The following is a 20332-nucleotide window of genomic DNA, read 5'->3' on the forward strand; positions in this document are numbered from 1 at the left end:
TTATCAGACCATAGGACATTCTCCCAAAACTCCTCTGGATCATCCAAATGCTCTCTAGCAAACTTCAGACGGGCCCGGACATGTACTGGCTTAAGAAGTGGGACACGTCTGGCACTGCAGGATCTGAGTCCATGGTGGCGTAGTGTGTTACTTATGGTAGGCCTTGTTACATTGGTCCCAGCTCTCTGCAGTTCATTCACTAGGTCCCCCCGCGTGGTTCTGGGATTTTTGCTCACCGTTCTTGTGATCATTCTGACCCCACGGGGTGGGATTTTGCGTGGAGCCCCAGATCGAGGGAGATTATCAGTGGTCTTGAATGTCTTCCATTTTCTAATTATTGCTCCCACTGTTGATTTCTTCACTCCAAGCTGGTTGGCTATTGCAGTTTCAGTCTTCCCAGCCTGGTGCAGGGCTACAATTTTGTTTCTGGTGTCCTTTGACAGCTCTTTGGTCTTCACCATAGTGGAGTTTGGAGTCAGACTGTTTGAGGGTGTGCACAGGTGTCTTTTTATACTGATAACAAGTTTAAACAGGTGCCATTACTACAGGTAATGAGTGGAGGACAGAGGAGCCTCTTAAAGAAGAAGTTACAGGTCTGTGAGAGCCAGAAATCTTGATTGTTTGTTTCTGACCAAATACTTATTTTCCACCATAATATGCAAATAAAATGATAAAAAAACAGACAATGTGATTTTCTGGATTTTTTTTTCTCAGTTTGTCTCCCATAGTTGAGGTCTAACTATGATGTAAATTACAGACGCCTCTCATCTTTTTAAGTGGTGGAACTTGCACTAATGCTGACTGACTAAATACTTTTTTGCCCCACTGTATATATATATATATATATATATATATATATATATATATATATATATATATACTGTATATATGTTTTCCCGAACATTTGAGCACATAAATCCATTAGATGTCGGTTTTGCAAGCCTGCGCGAAAATCTCGCAGTACGGATGCCATACGGATTACATACGGAGGATGCCATGCGCAAAATACGCTGACACACCCTGCCTACGGATCAATATTTTGGGAACATTTCTCCATATTACGGCCGTAGTACGGACGTATAATACGTGGCGTATTGTCTTACGCCAAGTGTGACGCCGGCCTTACGCCGAGTGTGACGCCGGCCTTATACTTTTCCTTTGATTGTTCCACTCCTGGTTTTGGCTTACAGATACTGAGGTAAAATACTGACCAAATACTGAATGTGTGACGGCAGTCTAATAGTAATTGGTTTTATCATTGACCTGCAGAAGACATATGTTCACATTACATTCATAGTATCTGTAGTCACACGTACTAATCTTGTAAACTCGGATGATACTAAATAGACAATCAATAGTAAGAGGATTACCTACAGTCCCATAATGCACCTGGATGATGGGGGATGCATGTAAATTCTCACCTAACACTCCAGGATTAAAAGAGCATAGAGATGACACCGTAAACCCGCTGGGCATAAATAATATATTGGGCATTACATTACAGCACAGGAGCAGTCATCCTATTACATTTCAGTGATAATATACACATCCTTTTGGTCCAGCATCACATGCAGTTGAGTTTCTGGGTCGCTCATTCTGATCTTTGTAATGCTCAGCTAGAAAATTAATTTGCCGCCTTGGATTTTCACATGCATTAAGGTTAGTTGCATTATACCAATGTATTTATCTGATCTTTTATTCTGTAACTAAACAGTTTAGTAAGTTTATGTAACTGAGACAACCTGCCCTTGAGATTGCTTTACATAAATGGCAAATATAGGAATAAGTTACATCAATATGTTGTTAAATGGCAATTCCAAAAACAATAGCTCTGTATGGCAACATTCACACTAGCAGGATTTGGTCAGTATTTTACCTCAGTATTTGTAAGCCAAAACCAGGAGTGGGTGATAAATACCGAAGTGGTGACGTGTTTCTATTCTACTTTTCCTCTGATTGTTCGGCTGCTGATTTTGGATTACAAATACTGATGTCAAATACTGAACGTGTGAATGTGGCTTTATTGTAATATGGTCTCTTACAAAGTGTAAAATACCATTAGGCAAAGTGCACACAAAGGTATTTGTAGCAAGTCTGCTAAAAAAAATGTCTGAAAAATCATTTAAGAATGTTTAAAGGACTCTTCGTATTCCTCTCCTTTGCAAGACCACTCTACTGCTCATATGCTCAGTCTTTTAAGCATTTTTTGCAGCTTCTGGTTTTGTAAAACGCCCAGTGGAGAAAAAAGAAAATGCTTATCACTTTTTGAAGCATCATTTGATGGAATCCGCTCTAAACCTGGCACTGTCAAATCAGTCAAGTTCAATCGTAGTTGAGCCCTTACAATTGCCCTCAGTCTAAGGTAGTCTGAGGCGATAGCCATGGGCGAGGTACTCATGTTTCACACCCCAGTACGCTACATGAAAATGGGGGTCCTCTCTAGGTGTGTGTGTTTGTGTTAACTGGGTGATACGCCTCTGCAGACTGCATGATGCCGATGTACTGGGCGGGTCATGACCAGATGTTACAAGGATGAGTGAGGGAGACCAAAGTCCAACTATAAACTTCTCTTTACTAAACATCAACTTGATAACAATTATGTACTTCAAATAAGAGGTACAAATCTTCGCAAGTGTTTCTCTTGCATTAAACATAGTCACTTCTCAGTTACATTTAACGACACTTCCTTTTCCTTGCACTTCATAATCTTGCATCTCATGATAATCCAGCAACTGATTTTGAGAGACCTCATCTTCCCCTGTGAGGACCACACAAGTCAAGGTATAACGCTGTGGCCACTCACAGCTACTCTCAGTTATCAAATGACTAACAATTGCTTGGGTTACGTCGGTACGACTCCTCACTAGAACCATGAAAGTCCATTACTTTCTGTAGGATAATTAATTCCCTATATGGTTACCATAGCTTCTTTTTGAATATATACAATCGAGCTTCATTTCACAGTAGACAACTGTTCACTAGCACCCTGCTGATATAATTCCTTCTCTCTGCTTTTGATCCTCTTTAATTGGGCCTTCTGCTTCCCCGTGGGTAAAGTTCCATACCGTTTAGATGTCCTCACTGGCCTGGATTTCAATCTGTCAAATATCTCTCTGTCAAATATCTCTCTACATTTCTGTAGTCCAAAGGATGCATTATCTGATGTGTAGTGGTCCTCTCTCTTCGCATGCATCACATTGTACCATGTCAGTCAGCCAACTATCAGACTTGGGTCTTACAATACTCGTTGCTAGGCCCTATCTGACCTACTCTATCTGTTCCCCAACTAAGTGGAGTAATTATACACTGCTCAAAAAAATAAAAGGAACACTTAAACAACAGAATATAACTCCAAGTAAATCAAACTTCAGTGAAATTAAACTGTCCACTTAGGAAGCAACACTGATTGACAATCAATTTCACATGCTGTTGTGCAAATGGAATAGACAACAGACGGAAATTATTGGCAATTATCAAAACACCCTCAATAAAAGAGCAGTTCTGCAGGTGGGGACCACAGACCACATCTCCGTACTAATGCTTTCTGGCTGATGTTTTGGTCACTTTTGAATGTTGGTTGTGCTTTCACACTCGTGGTAGCATGAGACGGACTCTACAACCCACACAAGTGGCTCAGGTAATGCAGCTCATCCAGGATGGCACATCAAAGCAAGCTGTGGCAAAAAGGTTTGCTGTGTCTGTCAGTGTAGTGTCTAGAGCCTGGAGTCGCTACCAGGAGACAGGCCAGTATACCAAGATATGTGGAGGGGGCTGTAGGAGGGCAACAACCCAGCAGCAGGATCGCTACCTCCGCCTTTGTGCATGGAAGAAAATGAGCACTGCCAGAGCCCTGCAAAATGACCTTCAGCAGGCCACAAATGTGTATGTGTCTGCACAAACAGTTAGAAACCGACTCCATGAGGATGGTCTAAGTGCCCGACGTCCGCAGATAGGGGTTGTGCTCACAGCCCAACATCGTGCAGGATGCTTGGCATTTGCCACAGAACACCAGGATTGGCAACTTCACCACTGGTGCCCTGTGCTCTTCACAGATGAAAGCAGGTTCACACTGAGCACATGTGACAGTCTGGAGACGCCGTGGAGAGCGTTCCGCAGACCTGAACATCCTTCAGCATGACCGGTTTGGCAGTGGATCTGTAATGGTGTGGGGTGGCATTTCTTTGGAGGGCCGCAAAGCCTTCCATGTGCTCGCCAGAGGAAGCCTGACTGCCATTAGGTACCGAGATGAGATCCTCAGACCCCTTGTGAGACCATATGCTGGTGCGGTTGGCCCTGGGTTCCTCCTAATGCCGGATAATGCCAGACCTCATGTGGCTGGAGTGTGTCAGCAGTTCCTGCAAGATGAAGGCATTGAGGCTATGGTCTGGCCCGCCCATTCCGCAGACCTGAATCCGATTGAGCACATCTGGAACATCATGCCTGGCTCCATCCACCAACGTCACGTTGCACCACAGACTGTCCAGGAGTTGGCGGATGCTTTAGTCCAGGTCTGGGAGGAGATCCCTCAGGAGACCATCCACCGCCTCATCAGGAGCATGCACAGGCGTTGTACAGTAGGGAGGTCATACAGGCATGTGGAGGCCACACACAATACTGAGCATCTTTTCCTTGTCATGAGACATTTCCACTGAAGTTGGATCAGCCTGCAATTTGATTTTCCACTTTGATTTTGAGTATCATTCCAAATCCATATTCATTTTGATTTACATTGATAACTGTAATGTTTTATTGTTCTGAACACATTCCACTATGCAATTAATAAAAATTTGCAACTGGAATATTTCGTTCAGAGATATCTAGGATGTGGTATTTTAGTGTTCCCTTTATTAGTTTTGAGCAGTGTATAACAACAACCTATCTCTAAGGCCAAGTGGGCAGCACCTCCACTTTCTTACATTTGCAGACTTAGTACCAAAGCCAAAAGTGAGTTCAAATGGAATGGAAAAAAACAAAGGAACGACTTATATGTCTTCTTTCTGCTTGATCCACTACTGGCATACAATCAAAAACTACTTCAAATACTATAGTGTCATTTATACAAAACACTTTGCTCCCCATTCATTATTGCATTTGCGTTTGTTTTAATTGTGTTTTTAGTATTTTGCACCTTTTTTATTTGTGCATCTTTCCATTTATGCCTTTATTAAAGTTACTTTTTATCTGTTTTTTTTTTTCACTACACTACTGTGGGTAAAGTATGAGATTTCCAGATGGTTTTACCTGATTCATCATTTGCGGCTTTTCAAACAGTTGCTACATTTGGTGCAAATGTACTCGAGTCCACCCCTAACCTCTGGCTTAATTTTATGTAGAAAACATGAAAGAAATTCCAGTTCCCGGTAAAAAATTCTTGAGACTTTATTCCGTATAAAAATTAAAAACTATATCCAAGGAAGATATGAATGTATGTCAACGTTCTTTGTGAAAGCTTACTTAAAGTGAGCAACTACCCACCCTAAATACACAGGTGAGGAAATTCAAAGCAAAACACGTGATAGAAAAAGAAAACAAAACAGAGCTTAACAAATAAAACATATGTGCAAACATATCAGGAATAAAAACTCACTCGCCCCCGGGAAAGAAGACAGCGGCGAAACGCACGTCGGGACGGGAGACGCCTTTCCTATCTGCATGAGGTAACCAGGTAACCACTTGGGCTTGTTTGTCTTTGATATGTGTTTTTTGGTCTGTAATCTCTCCACACAGTGGGGTAATAGCCTATGAGCAATGGAGTTACAATTGCAAGTATGCATGCTCTAGCTAATCTTTGGGCAAGGACATCTTGGACTACGGTTATCTGTTAGTTATTGCTCTATTTTGAACGTAGTTATAGCTTTATACACCTCTTACTATCCAATTATTAACGGGTATTATACAATGCACTCATAGTCCATCTCTTCATACATACCTATTTACCTAATTACCTCTCTATATATTATCATTTAGGAGTTTAACTCTTTTTTTATGTACGCTATATGTATTATTGGGAATTTATGGTCTTCTCCTTTTGAGGCACTCTGCTCTTTTACCTTTTTTTTGTTGTTACAGTGATGGTTTTAAATGAAATTAATAAATTATATATATTTTATCTTAATGGATCTCTTCTTGTTTCTGGAATAACCATTCTCCAGTTTATTCTGAATTATGTTTTGAAATATAGAAAGGTAAAAAGTATGATTGACATAGAAGAAATAATGTTCAGAATAGTGAAATGTTGGCCTCTACTATGACAAGAGGCGCGGATGACATCAGGTTTGAAGAGAGAATATTCACATACGGGGTATTAACCACTTGCCTCTACAGCCAGTTTTATATCTTCCTATTCCTTTCTTCCAACAGCTATAAGTTTTTTTAATTTTCTGTCAACATAACTGGATTAGGGTTTGTTTGTTGAAGAAGAGTTTTGATTGACATGACTTATTTTACCATATAATGTACTGAAAAAAAAAATTCAAATGGAATGAAAGTCCACCATTGTTTTTTTGGTTCTGTTTATACATAGTTCATTACATAGAAAAAAAATCAGATGTTTGTAAAAGAAAATAAAAAACAGTTTGTGTTGCTATTTTATGAGACCCGTACACTTGTTCCTTTTTCCATTGATTAAGCTATGTGAGGGCAAGGTGACAATTTTATTCATAGTAACATAGTAACATAGTTATTAAGGTTGAAGGAAGACTTTAAGTCCATCTAGTTCAACCCATAGCCTAACCTAACATGCCCTAACATGTTAATCCAGAGGAAGGCAAAAAGGCAAAAAAAAACCCATGTGGCAAAGAGTAAGCTCCACATTGGGGAAAAAAATTCCTTCCCGACTCCACATACGGCAATCAGACTAGTTCCCTGGATCAACACCCTATCAAGGAATCTAGTGTATATAACCTATAACATTATACTTTCCCAGAAAGGCATCCAGTCCCCTCTTAAATTTAAGTAATGAATCACTCATTACAACATCATACGGCAGAGAGTTCCATAGTCTCACTGCTCTTACAGTAAAGAACCTGCATCTGTTATTATGCTTAAACTTTTTTTCCTCCAGACGTAAAGGATGCCCCCTTGTCCCTGCCTCAGGTCTATGATTAAAAAGAAAGGTCTTTGTACTGTCCCCTCATATATTTATACATTAAAATAAGATCACCCCTTAGCCTTCGTTTTTCCAAACTAAATAGCCCCAAGTGTAATAACCTATCTTGGTATTGCAGACCCCCCAGTCCTCTAATAACCTTGGTCGCTCTTCTCTGCACCCGCTCTAGTTCAGCTATGTCTTTCCTATACACCGGAGACCAGAACTGTGCACAGTATTCTAAGTGTGGTCAAACAAGTGACTTGTATAGAGGTAAAATTATGTTCTCCTCATGAGCATCTATGCCTCTTTTAATACATCCCATTATTTTATTTGCCTTTGTAGCAGCTGCCTGACACTGGCTGCTAAATGTGAGTTTGTCATCCACCCATACACCCAGGACTTTTTCATTGACGGTTTTGCCCAGAGTTTTAGAATTAAGCACATAGTTATTCATCTTATTACTTCTACCCAAGTGCATGACCTTACATTTATCCCCATTAAAGCTCATTTGCCATTTATCAGCCCAAGCTTCTAGTTTACATAAATCATCCTGTAATATAAAATTGTCCTCCTCTGTATTGATTACCCTGCAGAGTTTAGTGTCATCTGCAAATATTGAAATTCTGCTCTGAATGCCCCCTACAAGGTCATTAATAAATATGTTAAAAAGAAGAGGGCCCAATATTGACCCCTGTGGTACCCCACTGCTAACCGCGACCCAGTCCGAGTGTGCTCCATTAATAACCACCCTTTGTTTCCTATCCCTGAGCCAGCTCTCAACCCACTTACACATATTTTCCCCTATCCCCAAATCCCCTATCACTCATTCCAAACTGGTGAACACACAATGTTTTTATTGCATTTTTTTAGGAAGTAGTGTTTTTTTTTTATTCCTTATAGTGTCTACCATATGGGTTAATTATTTTTTTTTTTTGCTAGACTGGAGTTTTTTGGACATGGTGATCCAAAATATTTTAACTTTTTTAATGCTGGAAAACGTGCATGATTAAAATTTGTATATTGTTTTATTTTGATTGTTTTAAAAAGTCAAATGATGGTCACACTAAATATTGATTAAATTTAGATTTCTCTTTCATTCACTTTGTATTTTTAAAATTGATAAAAAATTAACATGTTAACTCTTCTATTTTTTAAAGTATTCTTGCATTTTTTTCTCACACCTGACTAAATCTTTTGCACGGTGCTGTATAAATACTGTATATATGTTTCTACATTGAAAGACCCCTAATATTTCTATTTTTGTTTTGGCAGAGCTATATAATTTGCAAGCTGTAGTTTGTGCGTGTGTCATGTTGTTGTAGATAGGATTTTTTTATTTCTTTTCATTAGTTTTTGTTATTTTGGAGGTGGGTCAAGCAAAAACACCAACTTTAACCTTTTTCTTGAGTGTTTGGCTTGCAGCTAACATGTTTAAGGGCTTTTAAAATATTGAGTCTTGTACTATTTCAAAGGTAATAAAAGAAGAGCAGCTTAGTGTTTGACAAAGGTGTGAAAATTGTCTGATAAGTGAAAGGGTTAAAGATTTGATTCTCACCATAGATAAGATCACTTCCCATTGGGCCGGAATCTCAGCTGCTAACAGGAGCCACCATACTCCAGAAGTCAAAACTTAGTGGCTAGAGAAAGGGTTGAGTGAAGCATTGAAGGGTGTGATCTGAAAACAACCGATGAGTATCATTAAACTGTGAGTGCCTTTACTGTATATTTTATTGATCTTTGTTACTCTCATTGCTTTAAGGTTTTTCTTTTGAGAAGAGTTATACCAAAATCGGATCAAAATGGTTCAGCTGCTGCCAGCACAAGAAGCAGCCAAAATATACCACACCAACTATGTACGTAACGCACGCGCCATCGGTGTCTTGTGGGCAGTGTTTACCATATGCTTCTCTGTCATCATGGTAGAAGTCTTCATCCAACCTTACTGGATTGGGGATAGCTTAAATACTCCTCAGGCTGGTTATTTCGGTCTGTTCAGCTATTGCATAGGAAATGCACTGACATCAGAGCTAATCTGCAAAGGAAGTGCCTTGGACTTTGAGAGCATTCCGTCAGGAGCCTTCAAGACTGCCATGTTTTTTATTGGAGTGTCCATGTTTCTGGTGGTGGGTTCCATGCTGGCCTTCAGTCTTTTCTTTTTCTGCAATTCGGCCACAGTGTACAAGGTCTGTGCATGGATGCAGTTGGCTGCAGGTACTAAATAAGATCCATTACCTATTGATTTATTATTTAGAGCAGGGGTGGGGAACCTCAGGACCCAGGGCCATTTACGGCCCTCGATGATCTTTTATCAGGCCACTGAGCAGATTCTCAGGGACCACATTCTTGGGCAGGGAGGTGTACTTTGATTACAACCAGCTCATTAATTTCTTCTTGCTCTGTTAGCACACACATGCAGTGTTCACTACTGAACACTGAAGGGCATGCAATGAAAGATTACATCCTGAAACCAGTGCCAGAGTCAGGATGCACTTTGTGGGTGGAGTTTTACGGCCCCCGAAGGATGATATACATGTTCAAATGGCCCTTGGCAGAAAAAAGATTCCCCACCCCTGATTTAGAGGATAGTGCATAAAAAAGTGCAGTAGTGTAAAATAATGACATTACTTTATATGCTTCAGTCTCCATTATACTTATTATGAGTGTGAACAGTTACTTTTTATTTTCTTCCCCATTTTGGCACATGAAAATTTTAAATTTTTCCTCACCTTGCAGCTGCTGGCATAATGATCGGATGCCTAATTTACCCAGATGGGTGGGACTCTACAGAAGTGAAGCGCATGTGTGGAGATAAGACGGATAAATATACGCTGGGAGCCTGTACTGTGCGCTGGGCCTATATTCTAGCTATCATAGCCATCATGGATGCTCTTATACTTTCCTTCCTTGCCTTTACACTTGGAAATAGGCAGGATAATTTGTTGCCCGAGGATTTCAAGATTCAGAACAAAGGTTAGTCTCTCATTTTTTACAGTTTCTGAAGACGTTCTTAACTTCAAAACAATATTTGTACTCAATGCTAGGTCAAATGTTTAAGGCTGTTTATAGGGGATGGCAATATAGGCCGGTCTCCAGAGTTACCCTTTTTCAGGGGCCACCCAGAGAAACCTGATAATGGATTAAAAAAAACCATTCTGCTTTATGTCCGGCAGCATTCTGTGGGCTACATATGTAGTATTATGTGAGCAGTGCTTGGCAGAAAAATAAGGATGGTGTACTTACTTTGATAATCCATGTCAGAATGGCTGTACAAACTTTTTTGAAAGTTCTCATGCCTGATATTAACATGAGCATTTTATGAGTCTAGCTACTGTTGGAGAAAGTACAGCAGCCTCATCAGGTGTAAGAGATCTATTTACTAATGGATGCAGATTTTGAAATCTGGTGACGAATCAGCTTTAAATAATCCATAAGAATGAATGAATCTGCATAAAACAGTGTTCATAGTTTATTCCCACAGTGTATCAATAATGTTTGGTATTGAAAGTGGAGGGGCTCAGTGGTTAGCACAGCAGCCTTGCAGCAGATGAGATCCTGGGTTTAAATCCCACCTTGGACAACATCTGCAAGGAGTTTGTATGTTCTCTCCGTGTTTGCGTGGGTTTCCTCTGGGTTCTCCGGTTCCTCCCACATTCCAAAGACATACTGATAGGGAATGTAGATTGTGAGCCCCATTGGGGACAGCGATGATGTGTATGTAAAGCACTGTGGAATATGATAATGATATTTAAGTAGATAAAATAATTACTGAAAACCAAATTGAACACTTTGCAGTAGTCTTTATCAGTTTTATCTTCATCATTTTTGCATTACTGAGGTTAAATGGTCTGAGGAAAGTGACAGATGATGGAACTGCAGTAAGTTAGGCTCCGCTCACATCTGTATTCAAGGCTCAGTTTAGAGCTTCTATTGTAGATTCTACTCAAAGCACCAAACAAAATAATGCAATATTTTAATCAATTTTGGTGGGTAAAATGTGAGACATAAAATGAGCTGCATATAACTGTTTCAGCACTCTGTGAGATAAAAACAAATTGAATTCCCACATTGAGAAGAACTTCTGCACTGTTTTCATCAGTGATGTTCACGTATGGATAAATACATTTATTTTAAAGCTTCTACCATACATTGTAATGTTCATCATGGACAGCACACAGATGACTTCTATGTTACAATTTTGATGGTGGTCCTTCTTTAAAAAGGTCTATTCAGAAAAATAAGCAAATCCTTAGAAGAAAATTCCTCAAATATGTGATTGGTAAGGGGTCTATGAACATATAATTACCAAAACCCAAAAAATGTGACATAACACTAATAGAAAAATGCAAAATATTATATTCTAAATATTATCTTAATTGATAATAACTGACTACACACTTTCAAAAAAGCACATGTACAGCACAATATGCATCATTAATCTCTTCACACCCCAAGCTGGTTTTCGCTTTCATGACCAGGACAAATTTTACAATTCTGTCCACTGTCACTTTGTGGGGTAATAACTCTGGAAGGCTTCAATGGATCCCATTGGTTCTGACATTGTTTGTTTTCATGACATATTATACTAAATGATCGTGGTAAAATTTGTTTGATATGACTTGCATTTCTTTGTGAAAATGTTGAAAAATTTGGCAATTTTCAAGCCTTTACTTTTTATGCCTGTAAACCAGAGATTTATGTTACACAAAATAGTGCATAAATAACATTTACCACATGTCTATTTTACACCTCCATCATTTTTTAAACATAATTTTTTTTTAGTTTGAAGAGGTAAAAGTTGCACTTTCTCCTACTCCCAACAAAAAGTACAAAACAATTTATTTAGGGACCACATAACATTTGAAGTGACTTTGGGGAATTTATATGATGCAAAAGTGACACCATTCTAAAACTGCACCCCTCAAAGTCCACATTCAAGAAGTTTATTAACCCTTCAAATGCTTCACAGGAATTGAACATTTTACTTTAGTCCCAATTTTTTTATTTTCACAAGGGTAACAAGAGAAAACGGACCCCAACATTTGTTGAGCAATTTCTCCTACGAGTACGACAATACCCCATATGTGAAAGAAAACTATTGTTTGGATGCATGGCAGGGCTTGGAAAGGGAAGGAGTGCCATTTGAATGCAAAATTGCTGGAATCAATAGCGAACACCATGTCCTGTTTGGAGGGGCCCCTGATGTGCCTAAACAGTGGGAGTGATCCCATTTTGGAAACTAGGCCCCTCAAGGAATTTATCTAGACATGTGGTGAGCACTCTGAACTCCCAGGTGCTTCACAGAAGTTTATAACATTAAACTGTGAAAATGACTAAATACATTTTTACCACAAAAAATTTGGTTTTGCCCCAAATTTTTCATTTTCACAAGGGTAACAGAAGCAACATGTACCATATAATTTGTTGTGCAACTTCTCCTCAGAACACCGATACCCCATATGTGGTCGAGAACTACTTTTGAGACACTGTCCAATGTCATACCGTTTACAAAAAAAGCTCAGAAGGGAAGAAGCTGCACATTGGAGTTCAGATTTTGCTGAAATGGTTTGAGGGTGCGATGTCACATTAGCCTAGCCCCTGAGGTGCCAGAACAACAGAAAACTCCCATAAATCACGTCATTTTTCAAAATATACCTCTCAATTAATTAATCTAGGGGTGCAATGAGCATGGTGACATCACATGTGCCTCACATAAATTTATATCATTGGGAGGTGAAGAAAGAATAATTACATTTTTACTGCTAAAATGTTGTTTTAGTCCCAACTTTTTTATTTTTACAAGGGCTATTAGGAAAAAAAGAACCTCTCAGTTTGTTATGCAATTTCTCCTGAGTACACTAATACCCTACATGTAATCAGGAACAACTTTTGAGGCACAGTGGAAAACTCAGAAGGGAAGGAGCGCCATAATTTAGAGAGGGGCATTTGAATTTGAGAGTGCAAAATTCGCTGATTTTCTTTGGGGGTGAGGAGCCATAGTGCTTTTCCAATATATATGGAGGAAAAGGGGAAAAGAGGGAACCAAGTTAGCTCACCAGTCTCTGAATAGTCCTCTGTTGGTCCACGCACAGAGCCACCTTGATTAACGGTGTTGTCTGTAGCAAATGCAGGAAAGAAAATCTCCAGCGTGAAACTCCATTATAGAAAAAAGTTCAATATTTTATTGATAACTTAAAAATCCAGCATTAAAAATGGAAAGACATGATGACAAGTGGGGTCCCTGGTGGTCTGAAACCAATGCATTTCGACCATTCAGGCCTTACTCATGGCAAAAGTAAGACCTGAATGGTCAAAACGCATCAGTTTCAGACCACCAGGGACCCCATTTGTCATCATGTCTTTCCATTTTTAATGCTGGATTATTAAGTTTGTTATCAATAAAATATTGGACTTTTTTCTATAATGGAATTTCAAGCTGGAGATTTTCTTTCCTGCATAGTGCTTTTCCAGAGCCAATGTACTGCCAGTAACATGGAAGCCCCCTATATTTTCGTTAAGTGACCTGAGTGAGGGCTTTTTTTATGGACTGAGTTGAAGCTTTTATTGGGAACATTTTACATAACGTTTAGGATCACATTTATCCGGCACTCTACGCTAAGAGCTTACTTCGGGATTTCCATCTAAGGCTACTTTCACACTAGCGTTAACTGCAATCCACCACAATGCGTCGTTTTGCTGAAAAAACGCATCCTGCAAAAGTGCTTGCAGGATGCGTTTTTTCCCCATAGACTTACATTAAGCGACGTATTGCGACGGATTGACACACGTCGCAACCGTCGTGCGACGGTTGCGCCGTGTTGTGGCGGACCGTCGGGACCAAAAAACGCTACATGTAACGTTTTTTGCTCACGACGGTCCGCTTTTTCCGACTGCGCATGCGCGGCCGGAACTCCGCCCCCACCTCCCCGCACCTCACAATGGGGCAGCGGATGCGCTGGAAAAATGCATCCGCTGCCCCCGTTGTGCAGCAGAGACAACGCTAGCGTCGGTAACCTCGGCCCGACGCACCGCGACGGGCCGAGCCCGACGCTAGTGTAAAAGTAGCCTAACCCTCCAATGTCCTACTATAGTATTCTTTAAATGTTGTGCTTTCTTATTAATCTATTTGTAATCTTGCCTGAAGAAGGAGCCTTTGTGCTCTGAAAGCTTGCAAACATATTATTTTCTGGTTAGCCAATAAAGGTATCACTCCCAGAATACTTTTGTCATCATCGGGGCGAAAAGTATTCACATCCATCTAACTCTCTGAATGACATGATTCAGATGAAACCCCAGAGTGATCATTCACTATATTGAGGCAGCAGAGTTACTCTAGACTCCTTCTGGGTTTTGTTCATCTGCGTCCTTCTTTTCAGAGGTGAGGTGCACAAAACTGAGGCCGACGGCACTTTTATGCATAAGGAAGATGACAGACACCGCCGGATCAAAGGCCAGACAACTTCCAAAGTGACTCTATCGGCCTCATTATAGGGAATCTTCCTTCGAGGGTTCTGTCTGAATCACATATTTCAGAGATTTACACAGAAACCCAAGTGTAAGCACTCAGAACAGAGTGAAGGATATATGTGAGCCAAGCCTTACTGCTATCTTTGGGAGGCAGAATGAACAAATCAAAAGTAGGTGAAGAATTGGTTTTATTTATTTTTTACACCTTTAACCGTGCATTATAAGGGATTATATAACTTTATTCTTCTGGTCGTGGCGATTACAACGATACCAGATTTTAATCAATTTTTTATCTTTGCAAAAACTAGTTTTTGCATCGCCATATTATGAGAGCTATAATTTTTCAATATTTCCGCCAACAGAGTCATGTGATGGCTTCTGTTTTGTGGGACGAGTTGACGTTTTTATTGGTATTATTTTCGGTCACATGACATTTTTTGATCGCTTTCTATTCCGATTTTTGGGAGGCAGAATGAACAAAAACCAGCAATTCAGTAATTGTTTTTTGACTGTTTTTTTAATGCCATTCCGCTTCCGATTAAAAAATGAATTGGATTAGATAAAAAATATGTACCGTACATAATAATAAACAAAAATAAATTAATAACCATGAGATTGAACAGGTCTTCCAGCAGCCAATACTGACTACCAAGTTAGCATTGGTTTAATTTCATGGTCATCTATTTATCGCTATCACACCGCTATCTACATCTTGTGCCTGTTTCAGCATACTTTGGCTTTTTAATGTCATTTGTGCTGTATAGTTTGTTTTATATGTTTTTTATAAGATGTGTAGTCAATTATCATCAACAAAGATTAATTTTTGAAGATAGTCTTTAGCATTTTTGCATTGATCTTATGTAACATCTTTTTGGTTCTTTTCATAAAAATGTCTGAGAGCAGTCATATAGCTTTTGCAATGGCTAGTCTTAGGTAAGTCATGCTAATCAGATGACTGATATTACTCCTGCGATCATATGGTGCCCATCAGATAGAACCTACATGATGGCAATGTCCATGGTACATAAATGATTTTTAATAAAATATTTAGAGTAGCACTCCCAGTAATATGTGTGTATATGTGCATGTAATGTAGTGTGAGTGTATTAATATTCTCACCTACCGCTGCCTTCTTCGAGATCCAGCGTGCTCTTCTCTTCTCAGTGACATCACTGCTCTGCAGATGTAACAAGGTGGCCCGGGGCGGTAGTCCCAGCAGAGTCAGCTAAGCCACAGTCAGTATACACCACGGGACCTTGTACATGAAATAGACAGGACGGACACAGCTCCCCTCACGAGTTACCTCTTTTTCCCAGTCACTGCAGTCCAGGCAATCACAATCCAGGGTCACAGAAGTAATCCAACAGGGATAACTTTTATTTTTGTAGGATAAACTAGGTAGAGACAGGTGATTGGAGAAAATACGATAGAGACTTACTGCTCTTTCCCTACTCTTATTCACCACTGTCTCAGCATCAGCCACAGCGGCGGTCAACGTTCATAAGCAAAGGTAGTGAGACTTCACTCGCTGGAATCTGGATGCTTCTAGTCCGTTCGGTGGGGCACTTGCACAGTCCTGTGCCCACCTCACTGCCCGTGGGTCTGGGGCAACAGATTCTGTCCCCTCCTGGGGTCTGGCAATGTCCCGGTCGTTGCTGAGCTCCTGCCCAGGGCTAATGTGCCCGGGCGACTAACTGGAAGCAGGAGCTTCCTGCTCTCTAGAGGCTGCTAACACAGCCCTCAAAGTTAACCAGTTCCTTTCCCTAAGCTAACATACCTGGCATCACATCAAAACACGGCAAACACAGCACAGACACATAGCAAACATAACAGAAAAACATTAATACACATAATACAAGGGCATGGGATAAGAGAGTATCACATAAGAGAGGGAAAGCAATGAGGTTCTTCGCCATCTCCTTACACACCGGGTCCCAGTGCGCTCAGTGTGACTCGGAAGTGGCTTTTACATTGCAATTCTATGGAGCATCAGATTGAACCTAAAATAGGCTTACTTTGTAGAAGAGACTTCCGTCTCACACATATAGCACGTAGTGGGCAGGCTAGTCTGAATTGCGGTGACGTCACTGAGAAGAAGGGTGGAACAGTACTGGAGAGCAGAAGTAGGTGAGTACATGCACATATACACACATTTACTGAAAAAAATAGTAATGGAAGTGCCTCTATAAATTAACATGAAAATCTTTCTACATTTTAGAACAATTGTATATCCAGATCTCATTACTGTAGAAAAGAACTGTCCCTATAGGGAGGATTACATTAAAGAGATATATTCCTGCTTTTTCTTTTGCAGAGGATGACAGTGGGTAAATGGACCTTCTTCCAACTGCAAGAATTCTGCAAATTCTGATTCCTCATTACACTCCAGATAAAGTAAAAACATGATCCCCATGGAAGCAAAGCAAGGAATATGGGAATATGTGAAAGTAAATGGAAATGATTAATGAAACCATATTATCGGATATGTAATATACAGTACACAATATGCATTGAGAATACATAGAATGAGTGGCACTGACGTACGTTAGGCTAAATATGGCCCTGTATTCTGATGTGAAGTTAGCTTTTCTATTTTGCAGTTCATTGGCTTAAAACAGATGTCTTTAAAAAATAACCTACTGTTTAAAAAGGACCTGTCACCAAGTGAAAAGTGGCTCGTTTTTGCTCCTATTTTTGTCTCTCTGAGTGTCATTTTCTTTTTTTAGCGCTATTATTTATAATCTTTACCAACGGGGCGTTACTCACAGGGTGCTCTAGGGGCGTGTCTTTACGCTGCTCAACATTATTACGCTGTAAGTCACACCCCTTTGTGAAAATAAAAACCATTGAAAAACAAAAATCAGAATACTCAAGGGAGAGCGCCGTGCCTTACAATTCCAACAGAATGGATGGGATTTATAGACATTTCATGCCCACTGTGTTTTTTCTTTTTAACTCTGTGGTAACTGACCTGCAGTGCGTGTTTCAAATACACAGTATGTTCATTTCTACTGCGGCTATAAGGCGGTTTATGTGCAGATTTTTACCATAGACTTGCATTAGATGCAGAAAATCAGGATGTAAATAATGCACCTGCATTTTTAGTGGAAACATAAAAAAGACATGTAATTCACACATGACTATATCAATAAAGTTTTGTTGAAGACAAATAAAAGGAAGTATCAAAAACAAAGCTGTTTAGTTTAAAATATGACAAACCAACAAGAGACAAAAACCACAGCGTCAATAACGTGATAAAAACACATGTAAAAAAAATGCAGTGAAAAAAGTTACTTAATAGGTGCAGAAAATCTGTAACATCATCTGTAACTCATCTCGGAAACATAGCCTAAATCATTATTTATACCAAAAAATAGCCCTTTCCCTCAAATCTACCAATTTTCCCATTGGCCATTCTACTTAACTGAAGACTCACACTTGTGTTCTGTACAGATGACTTTTCAACAGTCACATTATCATCACTGACAGTATTATTGTGAAAGCTAACACCTGTTTATAATGAATATGACATCAGAAAAATTGAGGATAAATTGAACATCCATATCCCTTAAAATGAATCTTCTTTATCGAGTATTCATGATAAAATGCATGGCACTCATATTCCATGTGATGAACTCACTGACAGTTTCTCCCATTACTGTGGCCTTAATAAACACTACTATTAAGGGCGCAGAAATGTCAAAAAGCGACATTTCGAAAACGGATGTGCCAATTATCCAGTATTGTTTTCCAATGTTACACGTTGAAAGTCCATAATTTAATATAAAAAAACATATTTATCAATTTAAAATAAAATGTAAAATTTTCATTAAAATTCCCTTTAACAGTACATCCTCAGTCGGGTATCTATGTATAGATCGGGTTCAAGAGCTTAGTCTGCAGCGTACCTGGCAGATTCCGGCCGTGTAACACAGTAGACATCTGCCTGTAACAGCAGTGATCAGAGCTTATTGCTGAGATTACTCTGGTTTAACAATTTAAATATTGGAAATAAAGTTCAAGTTCCTTTAGGGGATTTTTTTTTTAAAGGAGACCTGTCAGATGATGCATGCTGCCCGAAATGTGTATGTATCAGACAGTGGCTGAACCATCACAGCCATGCATGTTGGTCTCTGAAACATTGCGGTTTGGGCAGCATGTATCAGCTGACAGATTCCCTTTAATAACATATGTGATAATATTTTTAAAATATAAATATTCAAATTCTGTCAATCTCTTTAACCCAGATATATACTAAAAATAAACATATCTGGTTTTGTGGCATCTGTTAAAGTCCGATCTATGAAAATACAAAATTAACCTATATGGTAAATGGCGCAAAGAATTTTTTGTTTTTCGGCCACCACGCCTCCCTGAAAATTGTACTTTAATAACGTTTACATAGAGCAAATTAGCACCAATAGACAGCTTTCCATAAAAAAAGCCTGACAGCTGTTTCAATGGGAAAATAAAAAGTTACAGGTCTCTGAAAATGGTAACACAAATAAAATAATTTAAAAAAAAAACATACAAAAGTTTTTTCATGACTTAAATAGAAAAAAAAACTATGCAAGTTTGGGATTGCGGTGAAGGTACTGATCTGGAAAATAATGGTCCCAGGTCATTTTAACACAATGAGCACTATAAAAACTAAGCCCAACAAATAATGGCGGAATGGCATTTTTATAACCATTTCACTGCATTCTTAGGGGAAAAGAAATGAAAGTGCAAAATATTGGGCTGCAGAGGGAAGGGGATAAGAGATGGCCAATCTTTATGAATCGGAGTACCAATCACATATGTGGCCTAAATCATAAACAAGTAATAAACCCAGTATCTACTCTATCACAGGATATGTCTGTACATTTATGCTTTAATTTTCAGATGTATACCGCCTCCTCCATAGCCACACATGGCATAGATATAGGCTACAAATCCAAATCATGATAATGCGCATTAGAATGTACCAGGCAGCACATGACTATTCTTTCTGTTACTTTCCATACATTTCTGATGCGTCTCTCCTTTTTAAAGAGCTGTAAACGATTCAAAGTTTCTGTCATTTCCATGAACCTTTCATTTGCTTCCCGATACTCCCTGGAAAGAACAGTTTACAAATTGCTGGTGCAACTACCACAGAAAAGTGGTTAATAAAATGGAATGGTAAAAGAATCTTACAACTAATTTGCTCTATTAATCTATCATGAAATAAAATAAAACACATTTGTGCGTCTCATTTTAAGTTATTGTTTCAACAAGATTAACAATACATTTATTTCTCTTCAGCAAATGGAGACTGGTCATGGTTCTACAGGATGGAGTTTACCCGTGTTCCACCATTTTACTTGGCTATCCGTAGCACTTTGCTATGGCTTGCTGCTCACAAGGGATTTATGTGTCAGTTAAAAAGAATTTGTAACCAGGTTTTTGCCTCCTAATCTGAAAAGTGTAAAACTAAGACCCTGTGATGTGTCAATTACTGTGCTGCTTGCTGTAGTTTTGATAAAAATCACTGTTCTTTCAGCAGGAGATCATCACTAGAGGAGTAGTAAACCTGCTGCCATCTAGTCCTCCATATTCATGAGCTCTGTATAAGCCTGGCCACCACTGATTGGCAGCACTCTGCCCATGCACAGGGTACACAGAAAGCTGCCAATCAGTGATGTGGGCGGAGTCACACAGAGCTCGGCATTTAGAGAACTGCTAGATTTGCAGCAGATAAAACAGATAACAGTGATTATATCAAATCTACAGCAAGCAGCCCAGTAAGTGACACAT

General features: G+C 39.4%; 1 protein-coding gene across 1 annotated transcript; it reads left to right on the forward strand.

Annotated features, from left to right (window-relative positions):
• Positions 1–1500: 1500 nt before the first annotated feature.
• LHFPL5 (LHFPL tetraspan subfamily member 5) lies at positions 1501–19768 on the forward strand. The gene is made up of 4 exons (XM_077299720.1): positions 1501–1659; positions 8850–9301; positions 9824–10060; positions 16869–19768. Exons 2-4 carry the CDS (start codon positions 8890–8892, stop codon positions 16883–16885), a joined length of 666 nt encoding a protein of 221 aa, XP_077155835.1. The 5' UTR covers positions 1501–1659; positions 8850–8889; the 3' UTR covers positions 16886–19768.
• Positions 19769–20332: the final 564 nt, after the last annotated feature.

This window comes from Ranitomeya variabilis, chromosome 3, assembly GCF_051348905.1.
Source record: "Ranitomeya variabilis isolate aRanVar5 chromosome 3, aRanVar5.hap1, whole genome shotgun sequence".
NCBI lineage: Eukaryota > Metazoa > Chordata > Amphibia > Anura > Dendrobatidae > Ranitomeya > Ranitomeya variabilis.

Excerpts from the sequence above, each read along its gene's own strand:
- LHFPL5 (XM_077299720.1), top strand. The coding sequence starts at position 8,890 with ATGGTTCAGCTGCTGCCAGCACAAGAAGCAGCCAAAATATACCACACC. Across the intron at positions 9,302-9,823 it reads ATGGATGCAGTTGGCTGCAG|CTGCTGGCATAATGATCGGA; the intron begins GTACTAAATAAG and ends CTCACCTTGCAG.